The sequence below is a fragment of the Vipera ursinii genome, assembly GCF_947247035.1.
Source record: "Vipera ursinii genome assembly, chromosome: 9".
Taxonomy (NCBI): domain Eukaryota; kingdom Metazoa; phylum Chordata; class Lepidosauria; order Squamata; family Viperidae; genus Vipera; species Vipera ursinii.
This window is the reverse complement of record NC_139523.1, coordinates 25,135,657-25,154,569: the sequence shown is the minus strand read 5'-3', so window position 1 is coordinate 25,154,569 and position 18,913 is coordinate 25,135,657. Positions and strand designations below refer to the sequence as shown.

At 56.2% G+C, this 18,913-nt stretch overlaps 1 protein-coding gene across 3 annotated transcripts; it reads right to left on the bottom strand.

Annotated features, from left to right (window-relative positions):
• Window positions 1–70: 70 nt before the first annotated feature.
• PPP1R13L (protein phosphatase 1 regulatory subunit 13 like) lies at window positions 71–16,384 on the bottom strand. 3 transcript variants are annotated; one of them, XM_083369320.1, is made up of 13 exons: window positions 16,266–16,384; window positions 10,695–10,807; window positions 8,212–8,342; window positions 7,192–7,744; window positions 6,146–6,244; window positions 5,676–5,770; window positions 5,138–5,549; window positions 4,004–4,512; window positions 3,551–3,688; window positions 2,799–2,932; window positions 2,508–2,674; window positions 2,073–2,272; window positions 71–1,885 (listed from the first exon to the last, which is right to left on the bottom strand). In XM_083369320.1, the coding sequence occupies exons 2-13, from the start codon at window positions 10,747–10,749 to the stop codon at window positions 1,847–1,849; spliced, it is 2,532 nt and encodes an 843-aa protein (XP_083225446.1). In that variant the 5' UTR covers window positions 10,750–10,807; window positions 16,266–16,384; the 3' UTR covers window positions 71–1,846. The 3 variants fall into 3 exon arrangements, with proteins under 3 accessions (XP_083225446.1, XP_083225447.1, XP_083225448.1); XM_083369321.1 differs by lacking the exon at window positions 16,266–16,384 and adding an exon at window positions 15,321–15,907; XM_083369322.1 differs by lacking the exon at window positions 16,266–16,384 and adding an exon at window positions 13,629–15,048.
• Window positions 16,385–18,913: the final 2,529 nt, after the last annotated feature.

Below are 18,913 nucleotides of genomic sequence, written 5' to 3'. Positions count from 1 at the left end.
ATCCAATTGGTGGGTGGGAGGACGGCATTCCATCCCACAGCCAGAGGTGTTCCTACCCCCTCCTTGCATTGAACATATCCACCACTTTTGTCCAGTTAGACCATTTTATTATGTAATGCTACATTTTCCAGCAGGGCTGCCAACAATCCCAGGAAGGGATCACCTGGACCCCCAGCGACTCCTCTTCCCTCCCTGGATCTGGGTCTGGCCAAGCCCCAACTGAAGCAGCCTTTCAGAGGCAGGACCTGCAGGCTACGGACCCCCAACCTGCATGGAGCTATTCCTGAAAGGCCCCACCCCCTTAAAGGCACAAAATCACCCTTCCCAGCGCCAACCAAAGGCACCCCAGAAGCATTGGGACAAGTCTTGGCATCCCGTCCCACATTAAGGTGCAGCATGAAAGGACGGGGCCCCTTGGTCAGGCAAAGCTCTCACGGAGGCCCCACGCTGGCTTGGCAGGCAGGCACAAAAACCAAGCTTTGGCACGCAAGTTGCAGCTTCTGCCCAGGTGGGCAAAAAGAAGGCACTGGGCAGGGGGCAGCATCCTCCCTCCCCACCCCCAATCTCATTCCAGTTGTAGAGGATGCACGAGCATGACTGCAACATCAGCAGCTGTGAAGAGGCCGTTGCTGCCCAGCTGCATGGCCTCTGTTGGCCCTCAGCAGGGCAGACAGACTCAGGGTCCCCCCACTTGCAGGGGGCAGCTCCCCCCCCCCTTCCTGCCTCGGGGGTAGGAGTGGGATGCTTTGATTTACTCAGGTTAAGCAGCTGAGAGCATTTGCTTCTCCCCTGGTGAAACATCAGCTGCAGCCTCAGGGAACCGGGTCCCTGGTGGGGTTCAACTTTAGACATGATTTTAAAAGGGGGGGGGTAAGGCTTCTACAAAGGGGAGGCCTTTCCGTTTCCGCAAAAGAGAAGCTGGCTGCTGCGGCATTAGCTGTCCTGGGCAAAGCCGTCCTAACCTTGAATCAAGATGCCAAGGGGAGCAGATCCCAGCCTTGGTGTCACTGGGGAGTTGTGCGGAGAGGTGAGAAGCCAGGATCACTTAACCCGTAGCAAAAGGACAAGGTGCTCGTCACCCCTGTGTGTCTTGGGTGTGGTGAGAATTTTTGAGAAAGAACAGCACATTTAGAGCAAATGTTCTCCTCCATCAAGCCTAGAGAGCCCGTGACTTTTAGTTCAGCTCCTGGGTGCCATTGGCCACCCCTCCCCCCTTTTGCACTCTGTCCTTACACAGAGATAGCTCACTCTTTCTCCAGATTCCCAAAAAGAAGATGCAACATGAGCCAGGGGTGCCCCATCTTTCTTCTTCCTTCACTGTTGGTGAGAGTAAAAAAAAAGACGCACCAACTCGGGGGGTGGGTTGGGGTGGAAGCACTGCTGTTCCCCCAAGGATGAAGTCAGGGAAGGCAAAGGCAAACTGTGCTGGTGGCTCCAGAGGAAAGTCAGCAAAACTGGGGCAGAGGAGAACTGGAAGCCGAGCCCCCCTAGTGTAGCTGAGCCCCAGAGGCATTGGGCCAATTCCCCTGGTCAGCCTTTCTATGGGGAAAAGCCGTGTTGCTGCATGAGATGCCGTGGGAGACACCAACCCAAAGCTATCCTCCAGGTTGGGTGGGGGTGGGTGGGTTTCACACAGAGAAGAAAACAGCCAGGCGATTGGGGGAGGGGGATGTATGGCAGGGTCAAATGTCACCCCCTTCCCTTCATTTGCGCTCTTCTGAAAGCGGAGGGTGCCCAGCAGAATCAGGGAAGGAGCCCCCTCCCCTGTGCCAGGCCCCTCCACGTGCGCAGAGGCCAGTCCCACCGCCGGGCTCTTGCTCTCCCCTCCGACAGCCTCAGTGGAGCTTTACGTCTTCCGCTGCTGCGGCCTCACCCTGGGGAACAGCTGCGGAAGGAAGGGAGCCGTAAGGAACAGGGAAGGCCATGCCCGAGCAGCTAGCAAGACAAAGCCAGCAGCCCCACATGGCTGGAAAGCAGGACAGCCCCGGCTGATCGGCCCTCGGGTCCTCCTGGGCTGCCCCGGCCTGGGCCCCTCCGGGCAAACCTTCCGGCCTTCGGAAGAGGAGACTCACCCCAAAGTAATTCTTGGGCACGTAGCCCTCCTGGCCGTAGAGAGAGGCCCACCACCAGTCCAGTTCCTCTGGGCCATCCCGGGCCAGCACGGTGACCGGCTCGCCCTCGCGGAAGGAAAGCTCGTCGCTGAATTCGGCACTGTAGTCCCACAGGGCATAGACCACCCCATTATTCATCAGCCCCATATTCTGCTCCATATCTGCAGCAAGAGAGAAACACCCCCCCCCCATGGCAAACAATGAGGAAACAGCCGCCCCTGGCCTTTACTGCCCCAGAAACGTCGGTGCCGCCAGTCGGCGCCACCTGAGAATCAAGGGAAAGCTGCTAAGTGGGCCGTGCTCGGCGTGCCTGTCCCTGAGCAGAACCGAAGGCCTTCCAGGACTCTCCTGCCTGCTTGGCAGGGCTTCCCAGTCAGCCGACCTTCTTTCCCCCACCTGCCAGGTAGCTGAAGCACTCGTTGTAGCCCTCGCGGTATGGGTCACACTTCTCAATGGCCAGGCTCCCGTCGCTGAACGTGGAGGCGAAGATGGCAGCCCCATGCTTCACCAGAGCGATGCAGATGGCCGTGTCGTTGCAAGAAGCTGCGCAGTGCAGGGGTGTCCTGGAAGGCAAGGAGGCGGCTGGCTCAGGGAAGGGACGCATCGAGTTCAGGCCACGAGCGCACGGGGCGCTTCCCTCCCCACCAACCGGGAGCACCTGCTTGCCGTCTCTTCCCTGGGACTCACCAGCCGTGGCTGTCTGGAGAATTGACGTTGGCCCCAATATTGATCAGGAAGTCCACGATGCTGTAGTTGGCCCCACAGATGGCGTTGTGCAGGGCGGTGATGCCCTCGTCGTTCGGCTGGCTCGGGTCGTTCAGCTGTGGCAGGAAAAGGCCGTCCGAGGCTCAGCATCCCGAATTGCGGAATGGCCTCACGAGCTCATGGGACAGATTCACCCAGAAACCCAGTCAGGTTCTACCTTGCCCCCCCCTCCAAGTTTACTTAGCCCTCCCCCCTTTTGTTGCAAAATTCTTGGTGCTCGTTCAGGTTGGTGGGTTGCTGGCAGCGAGGATGTGACTGATGCTAACGAAATGTCTGCAAGGAAACCGCCAAGCTCAGAGAGCACCAGGGATTCCCCAGTCTCCCCTCCCCTCCCCTTTCCTTCTCCTCCACTCTGCAAACCTGGCTCCCGTCTAGCACTGATGGTTTTGCCTAGTTTGGTAATGAAACATGCACGAGGAAACCGCCAAGCTCAGAGAGCACCGAGGACCCGGAGGGCAGCCCAGCTGTGGAGATTCACTTCTAGGGTTGCCCTGTTGCTCCAGCTCCCTGCTCTGGACCCTCTCACCACAGCAGTCCCAGTTTCTCAGCCTAACCTGCCTTGTGCAGCTGCTGTTTGCTTAGAGAGGACCAGGAACCACGTGCCATAAGAACCACCGCAGCGCATGTTCGCTCAAGGGAAGCTGCCCCTGGGAAGCTGCCAGCCGCCAGCTTACCTCCTTCACCGCCTCCTTGACCACATCCAGCTCTCCGGTCAGGGCCGCATCCAGCAGCAGCACCAAGGGGTTGAGCCGCGCTTTCTTGGTCGTCCGTTTCCGGGGAGAAGAGACCTTGCGCAGCACCGAACGCTTCTCCTGCAGAGCAGCGCAAGGGGCGATGAAGGTTAACCGGCCACAAACATTTTCCAAAGCCTGCACCAGAACAGCCCGACAGGTCAGGCCAAGCCCCCCCCCCCCGTCTGGCCAGATGTTCTGGGGGCCTCATGAGCAGAAGGTGGAGCCTTCGGCCTCCTCTCCATCTAACACTGGAGTCCCAAGCAAGGAGCAACAGCCTTCAGGATTGCAAAGGGTGCCCTGCTGTGGTTGCCAGCTGGTCACTGCTGGGGGGCTGGGAGGAAGGCCTCCAATCCTCAGGGAACTGGGCAAATGGCCACCAAACTCTCTACTTACCGGGCTGGGCACAGGAGAGTGAGTGGCCGGACTCTCTGGAGCCGGCGGAGGGGTCATCGCAGGGCTGGGGGTAGCCGGGGACCCCTTCTGCTCCACAGCCTCAGGGACAGGCGAGAGGTTCCCCGGGAGCGGAGGGTCCCCCACGGGCGCAGTCTCCTCCTTGCGGGGCGGGTGGTGGAACAGGCGGCTGATTATCTGCTGGTACTGCTTCTTGTGGGGGGGCAGCAGGGCAGGGCTGGGGTTCTGCTCCATGGACCCCCGCCGCTTCAGGGGCCGAGGCATCTCCGCCAGCACCCGGGCCACTTCCTCAAACTCGGGCACTTTCTGGGCCTCGGGCGGGAGGACCGGCTGCAGCCGGGTGGGGCTGAGGGGCCGGGCCAGGTCGTCCATCTCGGCCGGCTCGCTGCCTGGGAGGAGATTCTCCAGCTCGGCCTCCGCGTCGCTGGGCGTCAGGACGATGGGCACGATGCGCTCGGCTGGCCCCGCGGGGGCCCTGGGACTGCCACTGCCTGAAGGGGGCAAAGCCGAGCATGGGAAGGGAACTCTGCAAGCCCCCCCCCCAGCAAAAGCATTATTGTACAGGGGGTCCTTGCCTTATGATGTCATGTTGCTAAACAAGATACTTGTGAAGTGAATTTTGCCTCATTTTACAACCTTTCTTGCCACAGTGGTTAAGTGAATCACTGCAGCTGTTAACTTAGTATTTGGTTGTGAAGTGAATCCGGCTTCCCCACCCCCTTGATTTGGCTTGTCAGGAGGTTGCAAAAGGGGATCACGTGACCCTGGGGCACTGCAACCGTCATAAATACGAGCCAGTTGCCAAGCATTAATTCTGATCACGTGATCCTGGGGATGCTGCAATGGTCAGAAGTGTGAATAATGGTCGTAAGTCACTTCTTTCAGTGCTGTTGTAACTTTGAACAGTCACTAAATGAACTGTTGTAAGTGGGGGACTGCCTGTGTCCACATATTCAGAGGCAGCACTTTGGCCGAAGAGACTGAAGTCCGGCTCCCCGGGGCCCAGGATAAAGAAACAGGGCCATGCAAGCCCTTCGCCCCAACCTTCGGGACCCCCCCTGGCTTGCATCCACCAAGGGGGGCCCTCCCCGCTGACCCTCCCTCCAGCCCACTCACTTTCGCTGCTGGGCCCCATCGTCCGGAGGGGGGCCTGCGGGGGGGGCGGTGGCGGTTGCAGCAGCAGCTTCTGCAAGGAGCGCAGGGCCAGTGGCGACCCCAGTGGCGACCCCACCGGCCCCGGGGGCAGCCCAAGTTTGCCACCTGCCGCGCCCGACTCCCAGAAGGCGTTCTGTAGCCGAAAGATCATGGAGAGGGGCAGCGGCCTGTGGCGCCTGGGGAGGGTGCCCCCCTGCAGGGCAGGCGGGGGAATGGGGATGCGGGAGGTGGGCTGCCAGTTGCGGGGCAGGGTGCCCGCTTGGTTGGCCACCAGGGAGCGGCGCAAGGAGCTGTCCGGGCGCCTCTCGCCAGCCAGGGCCGAGACCTTGTAGTTCCTGGGCAAGGTGGCGCTGTGCATCCCATAATGCTCCTCCTGCGGGAAGGAAGCCAAGGGAGAGGGTCAGCTGCCACCCGCTGTCCCTCCTCCTCCTCCGCCGGCTTCTGTCTCTGCAGCTGCAAAGGCTTTGGCAGCCACAGGGACCCCGGCAGGAACACTGACCTTGCCCGGCCAGCCGCCATCTAGGCTGGACTCCTTCCAGGGAGCCGGTGGCAGCCCTGCCGCGTTCTGGCGAAGGCTTGCGTGCGCATCCACTCCTGGGGGAAGAACGTCGTCAGTGTGACTGAGTCCCCCGCCTCTGGCCCCTCCCTCTGCCGGGGACTCTCCTGTTCCCAGCTGTTTTCCTGGCAGATCGGCCGGGCCGCTCCTGTCCTCAGCAAGAGGGATTGGGCCTCTGAGGGACCCTCGCTGAGTAGAAGGTCACAGCCCTCTGGCCACCAGGCACCAACCCCCTTGGACTGGGATCCACCAGAGGGAGCCAGGTTTTGCTCCAGGATCCTCTGGGAAAATATGCCAGTGCAGAAGTGGGCAGAGCGGCCTCTGATGGACCTCATTGGAGAGACCTGGCATCTCCCCCCAATGAGTGCCAGGTCTGTTTCAGGGAGCTCTCCTCCCCCCCGGGGCAAACTCACGCTCGTAACCAACAGGGTGAGGCGCCTTCTTCTCATATGCCACGTCCAGATCCGATTCATTCCAGCTTTTCGGCGGTCTCCTGCGGATCACCAGGTCGTCTGCGGAAAAGAAACAGCCAGGATGGTGTCAGAACTGCTTCTCCAGCTGCCTCTGTCCCAGACGAGGGGAGCAACTCTGGGAAAAGCCAATCCAGCCTTTGGGGGACACTCTTGGCCAGACCCCGGCAGAGCTGAGATTTTGGGGAGTGCCTGGACAGCTTCTTGGAGAAGAAAGTGGCCTCATGTTCTCTGCCAGCTCTGCTCATCTCCTTTGCCTCTAGGGCAGCTCCAGCACCCTCCAGGTGATGCAGGACTACAACTCCCAGCACCTGCTGCCAAGAGGTCCACGTGGTTTAGAAGGGGGGCGTGCCCAGTCCAACTAGAGATCCCCAGGTGGGAAGGCCCATTTTGCACCAGCTCTCGAATTAAATTCTGCTACTGCTATTTAAAAGCCAAGGCGTTTATCTTTCAAATCACCCAAATTAAAAACAGAAATAGGAGTGTGGGAGGGGGGCAGTTAAAACGGTGCTAAGGGAGACATATTTGTTATTAAAACCCTGAACGCTACAACGGAAATTCTGCAGATTTTCACGTTGTTTGGATTTCTTCTCATCGTGCGCCTAGTTTCCTTTTGTTATTCCGCTCATGTTTCAACAGCACAAAGAAGGGAATGGAACATAAAAGGAACACTGGCTACACACACACACACACACACATAGAGCAGAAATCTGGGTGAGCCAAGGTGGTTTTCAGCATCCATCGAGCCCAAACACGTTTCAGCAGCTCTCATAAGAGCTGAAAACTTGATATTGGGAGCTCGGCTTCCTTGGCAGAGCACATTCCAGCCCCTTCATTTGACACACCCCATTCTCCGCGCCCTGAATGTAATCCATAATTACTCTCTTACGCACTTGGGAGAGACTGAACCGGGTTGCAACCAAGGTGCCGCACAGCTGCATGACAGCAAAACAATCCCAAAGGACCGAACGGCTCCGGCATGCACTTACCTTGTGCCCAGAAAGAGCCTGGCGCCGAAGGATACAGGCTGTGACTCTCGTAGGGGGGTGGCAGAGGGGGGCGCGGAGAGGGTCCTCGCTCTGGGAAGAAGGTTTGGGAGATGGAGCCTTCCCCAGGCAGCCGTGGAGAGCCAGCCCGGGCCCCCCACCCGCCGGTGGCAGGAAATGGCCGGTAGTCAAACTGGTGCTCAGGAAGGCCGGCAGGTCGGAGGGAGTGGGGGGACCCGCCGTGGGCCCCGTGGCCAGATGGGCCCTCATAAGGGATAGCCATGACCTTGGGCCTGGAGGGTGCTGTGGGGCTCCAGTCCACCTCCGGCTGCAGGAAGAAGGAAGGCCGTGGGGAGGAGGGGCGTCCCAGGGTGGGCTGGGGGGCCAGGAGCTGGCTGGGTGAGGAGCTGTAGGGGGACAAGCTGGGGGGGCCACTTGGCTCAGCATGGTCCCAGGTGGGGCTCTTCCGCAGAGGCAGCCGGTGCAGGGGGGAGGCAGCCCGGGCCTCCATCTTCAACAGGTCTGGGGAGGAGCTGGAACTGTACCTGTCCACCACCTGCCAAGCAAAATGGGGAAAGAATCAGCCATTTTCCTTCCTTCCAAGCAGGGTGAAGGCAGCCTCTGCCTGAAGGGGGCGCTTTGCAAGGTTCGCTGCCATCGCCCTGGTGGTAGGGGGGATCCAAACCTGAATCACTGTCTTCCTGTTGATTCAAAGGATGGAAGGAGGGATCAGGACACCCTGGGGCTTCATTTCCGACTTCTCTGCCCCAGAACCTTTGGAGCAGATCCAGGAGCAGCAGCATCCTGGCCACACTTCCACCCCCTACCCCCCCCCCCAAAAAGCCCTGCTTGGCACCAGAAGATGTAGGTGCCCGGGGAGAGTCCGTGGCAGAGCTGCAGATTCCCAAGAATAATACCCCGTTCGCCTCCCAGGACCTCCGAGGAGCACCAAGTTAGCCTGGAGCCGCTTAACGGAGCCCCCTTGCCCAGAGGACGGCCTTGGCATCTCCTTCCCCGCCTCACCAGGGATGGCACAGTGGGCGGCCCAGGATGGTCCGTCCAGAGCGACTCCAGTTGCTTGGAGAGCTCGTCTACTTTGGCCGCAGCCGTGTCCAGCTCCAGCTGCTTGAGGTCCATGTGCTTGCAGGCCAGGGCTGTGGGGAAGAACAGCAGATGAAAAGGGACAGGGCTCCCCTCCCAAGACCTTAGGAACAACCTCTGAGCGTGGTGGACCTCAACACCCATTACCCTTGGCCAGTGTAAGATGATGGGAATCAAAGTCCAAGGCAAGAGGTGGGGGGCAGGAGGTTAACCAAAGGCCCTGGCTTGGCCAGGTGCTCCAGCGAGGGGGTCCTTTTCTACTTCTCGAATTTAAGGCGAACAGCCTCTGCTTTCTCCAGCTCCTGGTGGTGCGGATGGCCCTGCGTCGCAGCCAAAACTGGCCCCAGAAAGGATCCCTCTAGCTCAGGGCTGTCCAACCTTGGCCACTTCTAGACGTGTGGACTTCAACTGCCAGAATTCCCCAGCTAGCAGAGTGGCAGGAGCCAAGGAAATGAGATGGCAGGTGACGGGGGTGGGTGGGAACTCTTCACCTTGCTTTGCCTCTTTTGAAAGCAGACCTCAAGAAGGGAGCATCTCCTTGGCCACTGCAGCAGGACAGAGAGTGGCCAACCGGTGGTCTGATGCAAAGCTGGACCCTTCGGAGGTTCATCTGAGGAAGCTTCACTGGCTCCCTAACAATATTTGCACTTTACGGAAGCAATCTAACCAGGTGTAAATATCCTGGATATCTGCTTATATTTGTACTATATTTGCATTTAAATTACGTGGCGATTGGGACATGAGCCAGTTGGTTACTTCCTAGCCCCCGAGTGCGCCCCCATCACGGCCACTCTGAATTCAGGGGTGCCTGCTCTCTGCCAACTGGGGATTCTACCCCTATTTTGCTATGATAAACCTGCAGAACAGACAGAATCCATCTATAGGAACCTACGCAACTTTGGATAAGAGTTTCCTACCAAGAAGCTGGACTACAGTCCCCCTCATCCCCAGCAGCCACAGCCAAACAACGGGGATCCCTGCAAAGCAATGGATCGAGGCCCCTCTGGAAGGGGGCAGGAGGAACCCTTTGCGGGTGAGACATCAGCCCCAGAGACGCTCAGAGCAACCAAGGGCCGTTTAGCCAACAATTATAACCATCTCTGCATATACACAACACAGGCCCCGTGCACACACACAAGCTGCTTTTTGTTCACATTTCTGCCCGCAGCTGCAAACTGTAGTTCAAGCTGGAAAAACTTTTCTTTCAAAAGGAGGTTTACCGACTACAGCCGGCCTTGGCAGAGATGCTCTCCTCCCAGTTCTGTCTGCTGTGACTAAGCCACGATCTGAGCCAGGGTACAAACTTCCCCTCTGAGGCACTCTCTTCTCCTTAACCAGGAATTCCAGGACGGGGGTCCCAAGGCCGAGATGCTGCTCCTGGCACCCCACGAGGCCTGGCGCACGTCGGCAGGGCTTCGGCTGAGGATTTCAATGCTCCAGGCCAGCCAGAGGCAGTTGGAAAAACCCCAAAGTGCTTTTCCAAAAGGCAACTGGTTTTGCTCCCCATCCAAGAAGTTTCTTCCAAGTCAGAACTCTAGCAAGTTCTGCTGCCTTTGGGACAACTGTGACCCGGAGGACGGAGAATCTCCCCAGACAAGCGGTTGGAAGCATCTGCTTTGCAGAAGTGAGCCGGCTTGAGATGCAACTCTCCCTCTGGCCCACGGGAGGCCCCTATTTGACCTGCCAGTCAGTATTTTCAAAGCTCATTCGGCTACAGAGGAGGGCTGAGCGGCCCCTTACATGGAACAGCAAAGGCAGGCCGAGCTGTTTCTTCCCTTCCTCCTACAAGTTGTGCTTGGCTATCGTTTTGCAGCCCCATCAGAGAGAATGCAAAGAAATTTGGATTCAGGGTCCCAGTTCAAGCGGCCATCTCAGGCACAAAGGGGCCACCAACATAGCCACAGGGGCCTGGAAAGAAGCAAAGCCACAGTCTTTTGCAGTGACCAGCCCCATCGTCTGGGGGGTAAGGGGGGGCCTGACAGACTTCTCCAGGATATAGAGATCAGTGTTCCTCAACCTTGGTGACTTTAAGATGGGTGGACTTCAACTCCCAGAATTCCCCAGCCAGCTATAGCGTATAGATGCTTTCCAACTTTAAGATAGCTGGCTGGGGAATTCTGGGAGTTGAAGATGTTCTTGCTTTGACACATCCATCTTAAAGTCGCCAAGGTTGAGGAACACCGATTAGGGAATGTTTAGGAAACCTGCTGCGGTCAAAATTGGGCTCGGAGATGTCTCCTAAATGGAGATCAAACTTGGCTTTCTTCTCCTGGTCCATTCTGGAAGAACAAGGGGGAGAGGGGTCCGAGCAGAGCTGCCAGGCGTGGTCTCTGCCCCTTCCCAGGCTCTCTCTCAGCCACGCCTGTTCCCCTCTTGCCTCCACTGCACACACACCCCCAACTTACATTGGAAGGTAAGGTCCAGGAGCTCCTGAGTGCTGGCAAGGTCTTGGCTGGCCATGGCGAGTCACCTGGCCTTCCACTCCGGCAGCTGGCAGAGCTCTGAGGGTCTCAGTGACCTGGGAAGAGGAAGCATCCCCGTAAATGGCATCCAGCATGTCCCTTTGCCCCCCTGCCCCAGGCTGGCACCTCCGCCCCTACTCCTGGCACCCATGCCCTTGCCCAGAGCAGCTCTGCAGCTGCCGAGGAAGCAGCCTTCCCCGTCTCCTGCTAACAAGGTGGCACCGGTGCAGCTTTGCCCAGGGAGGGCTGAGCCCCTATTGCCACCCGCTGCCCTCCAGGCCTGCTTGACCCACAGCTGGAGATTTCCCACGGGGGAGCTATTTCTCCTCACCACAGCCCTGCCTTCTCCCAGCCTTGAGCCGCCAAGGAGGTCCCGTTCTGAGAAAAGGTGTTTTCCTTCCCCCTAACTATCTCCGCATCCCCAAGGCGAAATCTCTGTTGCAAGGGAGTCCGACTCCTCCAACTCTTAAGGAAGCTTCACACGTCTTTCTTTCTCAGCTTGAGTTTCTTTCCAACTCAGGGAAACAGTGAAGCAGAACTGCACCCACCCCCACCTCTGGGGCTCAGAAGGGGTGTGGGTCTCCTCACCCCCACCACGAAGACCCTTTTAAAACTTCACAGAGAGAGCCGCTTTTCAGGAAATGTCTGGAAGATGGAAGCCGCTTCCTTCTAACTGCAAATACACAGGGCCGGGCTGCCAATACAACATTTTAAGGCACCCCTAGAAGCTTTGAGCAGCTTTGACTTGCCCGAGTTGAAAAAATTGTTTAGGCATCGGGTGGGAGACCACACAGGACCCCAAGTCTCCAGGCAAGGCTGGGAAGCGAAACCAAGCACAGGAAAGCAAACAAGCCCCATATTGTTGCTAAGGAAATAACGCGGATGGATCGTAAGTCACCGGGCTTCAAGCTCGACTCCCCGGTGACTTCATCCCATGGAATTCTTGCAACCGGCCGGGGCGAGATGACCAGGTAAGTCCAGAGAAAATGCAAAGAAACCATGAAGAGACAGAAAATAATTTTGAGAAATTAAGCGAAGAAATCTTGGATATAAAGGTACAATTCGAAGCTCAGCATCAAACGATTGTCAAAAATGAACAAAGAATTCAGAAAATGGAAAATAAATCAGGTGATATTGATAAAAAATGGAAATATTATTACAAGAAAATGAAAAATTAGAACAAGCAAATCAAAATTTAGAGGGAGCAGTCAAGATTTTGGAAATGGAGAAGGAGGAACACTATTTGAGATTTCAAAATATCCCTGAAGACAGACAAGAAAACATAGCAGTTGTGATCATTGAGCTTCTGGCAGAAGCTTTGAAAGCAGACAGAGCAGAGATGCAAATAGAGATTGATGAAATATTTCGAATGAATTCAAGCTACGCAAGGAAAAACAAACTAGGTAGAGAAGTACATGTAAGATTCATAAAGAAAACAACAAGAGATGAAGTATTGAGAAAAGTGAGAGATGGACCATTACAATACAAAAATAAAGAAATTGTGGTCTTAAAACAGACCCTTAAGAGAGTAAGAGATACTCAAAGACATTACCACTTTTTAACTACAAAGCTGATTGCAAAAGGCATAAATTTTAGATAGTTAATGCCTGAAGGCATTTTCATCAACTGGAATAATACAAGGTATCCACTAGATTAAATCTGGAAGGCAGAAGATTTCAAAGCAAGAAATCGAGCAGTTCTAGATGAAGGAATGCAACAATGACAAGAGGAGAGTAAAGAACAAAAACAAATGGAAGAGACAATCCAAGAAGTAACTACACGAACAGGAGAACAGAAAGAAATTTGAACAAGAGGGTGAAGGAACTGCCAGAGAACAGAGGATTACAAGATCGACTAGACCTAAACATAAATAATGGAAATGGAGAAAGAAAATGGAATTTTTTCAGTGAATGTAAATGGACTAAACTCCCCATCAAAAAGAAATATTTTTTTAGGAAATTACAGAAATATAGATATAATTTGTTTGCAAGAGACACATATAAAAAAACAACATCATAAACTGCTGGAATACCCAAAAATTGGGAGGCTTTATTATGCATAAGCGAGTCTATTGTCTCTTTAATATATACAGCAACACCTCTTTTTTTCTGATGGCTTCCCCACTGACTTTGCTTGTCAGAAGGTCTCAAAAAGGGATCGATCATTGGACGCTACGGCCGTCATAAATATGAACCAGCTGTCAAATTTTTGAATTTTGATCACATGACCATAAATGGATGCTGCAATGGTCATAAGTGTGAAAAATGGTAATAAGGCACTTTTTTCAGTGCAGTTGTAACTTCGGTCAATAAAGTGTTGTAAGTCAAAGACTACCTGTTCTGCACACAAGCACACACATATACACACACACACAGAGTCTCTGGCAAGCACCCACAGCCACCTTCTCATCCCAAAGCCTGTTAGTTGCTTTTGAGAATTTGCCTCCTTGTCCGTCCATCCGTCCTCTGCTTTGGGAGCCTTCTTCCCAGGAGAGGCCTGGGGCTGCCCCCTCCCCTCCCTCTCGTGGGCAGATTAAAAAGCCCCTTCCGATTCAGAAAAACCTGGGGTCAAATTGCTTCGGCCAAAATGAATCAGCCTGGAAAAAGCTAAAATGACTTTAATCCTGATTTCTCAAACCCAGCAACAAAAAATTGACTTTTTTCTCCATGTTGTCTCTGCATGTGCATCTGAATGGGATGGTTGCAGGGCCCATCCCAGTTTTTCCCAACCGGGCCCGGCACAACTGGTTAGACCGGAGTTTCTCAACCTCCGTCCTTTTAAGATGGGAGGAATTCAGCTAAGCTGCCTGGGGAATTCTGGGAGTTAAAAGTCCACCATCTTACAGCGGCTGGGGCTGAGTTAAAGTAATATCCATACCAGTCCAAACAGGCTCCAGTTATGAGGAAAAGAAACAGCAGCTCATCTGGAAGGCAACAACTTGAAACAACAGAAGAGCAGCTGAGATCTCCAAACCAGTTTATTCTGAGTGGGAAGCATTGTGTAACCTTGCAATAGCAATTTCTGATTTGTCATATTTTGCAGGGAACAAGAAAGCCACCTATTAAGTTACCCAACCACATTTCTTCCTAATCCATTATTGACTTTACACATTAATATCTTTTTGTTTTCTTCTGGACCAAGAAACAACACAAAAGCGTCAGTTCAACGCGCCTGGCATTTGTGACCAGTCCTACAGAGTTGTTACACTTAAATCCGTTTTTAAAATGTTAAATGGATCTTTGGCTTGATTTCCAAAGTTAGCCCTCAAGTCTCAGATGGAGACCTTATTTATTATAAAGGCGTAAAGAGTCCTGCTTCATCAGGGCTGGCGCTGCTGCTTACGCTTTGAAGCAGAATCTGGAGTCCTCTTTTACCTGGCTGGCTACTCAGCATTAATCAGCTCTGTAAGTCACAGGATGCAGACAGCCATACATTAATAGCCTCACCAGCACTTGGTGCTGATTTCCTCCACATTGTAATTGCACGGGAAGAGAGCAAATCCCGACACGGGAAGGATTTTATCCAAAAGGTTAATAGGTTTCACTTCATTCTATCTGGGCAGCTTTTTGGCTCAACAGCTGGCACGGAAGATTGCTGCAAGAGGCACATGCAGCCTTCCAGAGGTTGCAGCCCCAACACACAGGAACAATGTTCAGGGATCCTGGGATCTGCAGTCCAGGAATATCCAGGAGCTACAGGGAACAGATACCTGATCTCCAGTCCCAGCTGAAAGAGCAAAAAGGACCGTTGGGAGTCCTGGGAGATTTTGGGAGACCAGGAATGGACTGGCACATGGCATCAGCAAGGGCACTCAGGTCCTGGTCAGGGACTTCACCCAACAGGATCTGGCAGTCTGACTGCTCCACAGGCCAGCTAGTAGCTTGCCCAGAATGTGCCCAGAATGCCACTTGTCTCAGCCAGTGGCCAATGCAGGAAGCAGCCTCATCTCTTCACAGCCGGGCACCTTCTGTGCCCATGAGCCTGATGGGAGGAACCTGCTCCACCCCAAGGCTTCCCACCCAGGGACAGACAGACAGACGTGTCTGGGAGCATGCCACACAGAGAGCCTGGAATAGCTGGAGACTGACGTGTTCATGCTTAGCCTGAAAAGGTCGCCCAATAAAGCAAGGCAGGTTTAGCAGATCGGCATTCTTCACTTGCTGGCTCATTCATCCTCTTTCAAGGTCCCCCCCCCCCCCGCCTTTAACAGAAGATGGGGTTTCCACGCCCCCAAAGGCTCTGAGAGAGTTGGAAAGTCTGAGCCAAGGGTGGAGGGGCCATCCAACAGCAGCCCCTGGCCAGGAGAGCGCTGGAACCTCCCTGAACAGGAGCAGGGTATCTGAATAGTGGGGATCAGTAAGAAGGGAAGACCTTTTAGTTGGTGCCCTCTCAGAGCCACAGCTGGAGGGGGCTGCACCAGGCCAGACCCTGGGTAGGACGGAGTCCCCAGGAGGCTTTCTCAGCGTGGGGAGGGGGAGGGCCCTCCACCTGACTTCTTCCAAGCAAACGGGGAGGGACCTGGGTGGGGCCTGGAGCCCACCTGGAAGGGGCGGGGGACAAGGTCGGTACCTCTTTACTCTCCTACTATCAGGTAGGAGATACAGGAGTACAGCCAGCCATACCAACAGGCTGAAGAACAGCTTCTATCCATGGGCTGTCAGGCTCTTGAACGGGAAATAACTTTATGTATGATTGACTTGGGAGGCCAGTGTGTTGTTGAATTAGCTCTGTAACAAGGTGGTGTGTTTGTTGTCTCTTGTGAGTTGGGGGGGCATGAAGGGAGGCTCACCCAATCTCAATGTACACACGTTGTACTTTGGCAATAAAGGTTCATTCATTCTTTCAAGCGCCACACCAGGCAACTCCTGGGGCCGCCGGCCTGGCGATCGGCGGCGAGGGGGACCTGGCTCTCCGCACAGGGTCCGGCTGCAAAGCGCAGCCTTCGGGGGAAGAGAAGGAACGCCCCCGCCCGCCGGGCGGGAGGGCGAGGCCCGTAACCCTCGGCCAGGGAGGGGCTGGCGCTGCCCTCGGGCCCGTCTGGAGGGCGGGGAGCGGGCTCCGGGAAAGGCGCCTTCACACGGTGCCGACATCCCGGCTTCCCGGGAAAGGCGCCAAGGCCACGCCCCCCGTGCCGAGGACACCCCCCAAGACCCAGCCGCGCGAGGGGGGGCGTCTCAGGGCCGGGCCTGCCCAGATGCTGCGGCGGCGGCGCTCCGGTCCCCGCCCGGAGCTTCTTGCCGCGGCGCCGGGAAGCGGGTCCCGCGCCGAAGCGGCCAAGGAGAGGAGCCGCAAGCCCCGAACCGCGCCGCCTCCCTCCAGCCGGGCTGGAGCCTCGGGGCCGCCGGAGGGGCGCGGCGCTGCTTTCTCCACCGGAGCCCGGACAAGCCGCCGCGGCCCACCCCCCGCCCTCCGCCCTCCGCGGCCGGACAGCGGCGGCCCCGGCGAAGCCCTCTCGCGCCCCGCAGCCCCCCCGTCTGCCGCCGCCGCCCCCCCGCCAGCCTGCCCGCCACCCACCTGCGGCGGGGAGGTGAGCGCCGCCCGCGCTTGCCGGGACCCGCCGCCGCCGCTGCTCCCGAGGGGCGCGAGGGGTCCGCTAGACTCGCCGCCGCCGCGCTTCTGCCCTCCGCCCGCCGGAGAGGCCCCGCCCCCGCCAGGTAGGCGCGCTGCACCCTGGGAGCTGCAGTCCGCGCCGCCTCCCGGAGCGGCGCCCGCCCGGCCAGGTGCCCCGGCGCCTCCCGCCGCCGCTTGGAAGCCGATCCGCAGGGCCCCGCCCGCCTTTCGCCTGGGCGATCAGCCGGGGCCGCAGCCGCGCTCGGGGCAGCCAGAGCGCCGCGGCCTCGGACCGGGCACGACGCAGAGGCGGGCTGGGCGACGGGCTCAGGCGCCGCACCTGGAGCGGGAATGGCGCGGCGCTACGACTCCCCGCGTGACGCAGGGCGTTGGAATGCCCCCCGCCCCGCCCTGCCCCAGAGCGGAGCTGCGGCCTCTGAGCCGGTGCAGAGTGCGCGGCGGAGCCAGTTCGCCCCTCCCGCCGGGCTGCGTCTGCCTGGTGGGAAACGGGCCCGAAAGCGCCGCTAGGGGGCAACACGGGGGATCCCCTGGTGGGAGAAGGCTGTGTTTGGGCGCGGCTTTTTTGCAACTCGTTCTTCGGTTGAGTGCGATGGCTTCCGCCCAGTCTCCGCCGACGCCTTTATTGCTGGGATGCCAAGTAAAACGCCTGGTCCGAGTTAGTTGCGCTAATTCCTGCCTGTCGAGTCCGACGTTGCCGGGCCGTCTCTGGTCGCAATCGGGAACCACCGAAGCCCCCAGCAGTTCCTCGGAACGCAGCCCCGCCGAATCCCCGCAGCCCCTGGAGGCCACTGCCGGCGTCCAGTGTTCAAACGTGCACCCACGTTCTCATGTGAACGCCCCTAGGTGGAGCCACGTGAACCGCTCTGAATGTCAGCAGCCGGCATAGCTCAGGACTCCCTCCCCCCGCCCCTGACTGAGCCAGACGTCTGTGCCGCCCTCTGGTGCAGGGGTCCCCAAACTGGGCGACTTTGTGGACTTCAGCTCCCAGAATTCCCCAGCCTGAGCAACTGAGCGACTTTGTGGACCAACTCCCAGAATTCCCCCGCCGCAGCAGGGATCCCCAAACTGGGCAACTTTAAGATGTGTGGACCATGCTGGCTGGGGAATTCTGGGAAGTTGGAGCCATGCCTTTGGAGACCCCTGCCCCAGAGCCCCGAGGCAGGGGTGGCCCTGGCTGTCTTTCAAGGATGCATAGAGCTTCTGACGTTTCTCCAAGTCCTCACCAGGAGGGACCTCCAGTAAAGCTTCTCACAAGATTGCTTCTCTTCATGGAGCAAGCTTCCCCTTTTCCAGGCTGGTGAGCACCCCATCAAATTGCTGCCATATTGTTGTTGTTAGCTGCGAAGTCGTGTCCGACCCATCGCGACCCTATGGACAACATTCCTCCAGGCCTTCCTGTCCTCTACCATCTTCTGGAGTCCATTTAAGCTCACTCCTACTGCTTCAGTGACTCCATCCAGCCACCTCCTTCTCTGTCGTCCCCTTCTTCTATTGCCCTCAACCTTTCCCAGCATTAGGCTCTTCTCCAGTGAGTCCTTCCTTCTCATTAGGTGGCCAAAGTACTTGAGTTTTAGCTTCAGGATCTGGCCTTCTAAAGAGCAGTCAGGGTTGATCTCCTCTAGGACTGACCGGTTTGATCGCCTTGCAGTCCAAGGGACTCACAGGAGTCTTCTCCAGCACCAGAGTTCAAAGGCCTCAATTCTTTTGCGCTCAGCCTTTCTTATGGTCCAACTTTCACTGCCATACATTGCAACTGGGAAGACCATAGCCTTGACTATACGAACTTTTGTTGACAGGGTGATGTCTCTGCTTTTTAGTGTGCTGTCTAGATTTGCCATGGCTTTCCTCCCCAGGAGCAAGCGTCTTTTAATTTCTTGGCTACAGTCCCCATCTGCAGTGATCTTGGATCCCAGTAAAATAAAATCTGTCACTACCTCCATTTCTTCCCCATCTATTTGCCAGCAATTGAGAGGGCCAGATGCCATGATCTTGGTTTTCTTAATGTTAAGTTTCAACCCAACTTTTGCACTCTCCTTCTTCACCTGCAACAAGAGGCTCTTTAGTTCTTCTTCACTTTCTGCCATTAGAGTGGTATCATCTGCATATCTTAGGTTGTTGATATTTCTTCCGACAATCTTAATTCCAACTTTGATTCATCTAGCCCTGCCTTTCTCATGATGTGCTCTGCATATAAGTTAAATAGGCAGGGCAATAGTATACAGCCTTGCCGGACTCCTTTCCCAATTTTGAACCAATCAGAGGTTCCGTGTCCAGTTCTCACTGTTGCTTCTTGACCCGCATATAGATTTCTCAAGAGACAAATAAGATGGTCTGGTACTCCCATCTCTTTAAGAACTTGCCACAGTTTGTTATGATCCACACAATCAAAGGCTTTAGCATAGTCAATGAAGCAGAAGTAGATGTTTTTCTGGAACTCCCTAGCTTTCTCCATGATCCAGCGTATCTTGGCAATTTGATCTCTAGTTCCTCTGCCTCTTCGAAATCCTGCCTGTACTTCTGGTAGTTCTCGATCCACATACTGCTGGAGTCTAGCTTGTAGGATTTTAAGCATGACTTTACTAGCATGAGAA

What these genes read in the sequence shown, in the direction of transcription:
- PPP1R13L (XM_083369320.1), bottom strand. Translation starts at nt 10,749, where the DNA reads ATGGCCAGCCAAGACCTTGCCAGCACTCAGGAGCTCCTGGACCTTACC. An exon ending in CGCCCACTGTGCCATCCCTG is followed by an intron (nt 7,745 to 8,211) that starts GTGAGGCGGGGA and finishes TTTGCTTGGCAG; the next exon opens with GTGGTGGACAGGTACAGTTC. An exon ending in ACTCTCCTGTGCCCAGCCCG is followed by an intron (nt 3,689 to 4,003) that starts GTAAGTAGAGAG and finishes GCTGCTCTGCAG; the next exon opens with GAGAAGCGTTCGGTGCTGCG.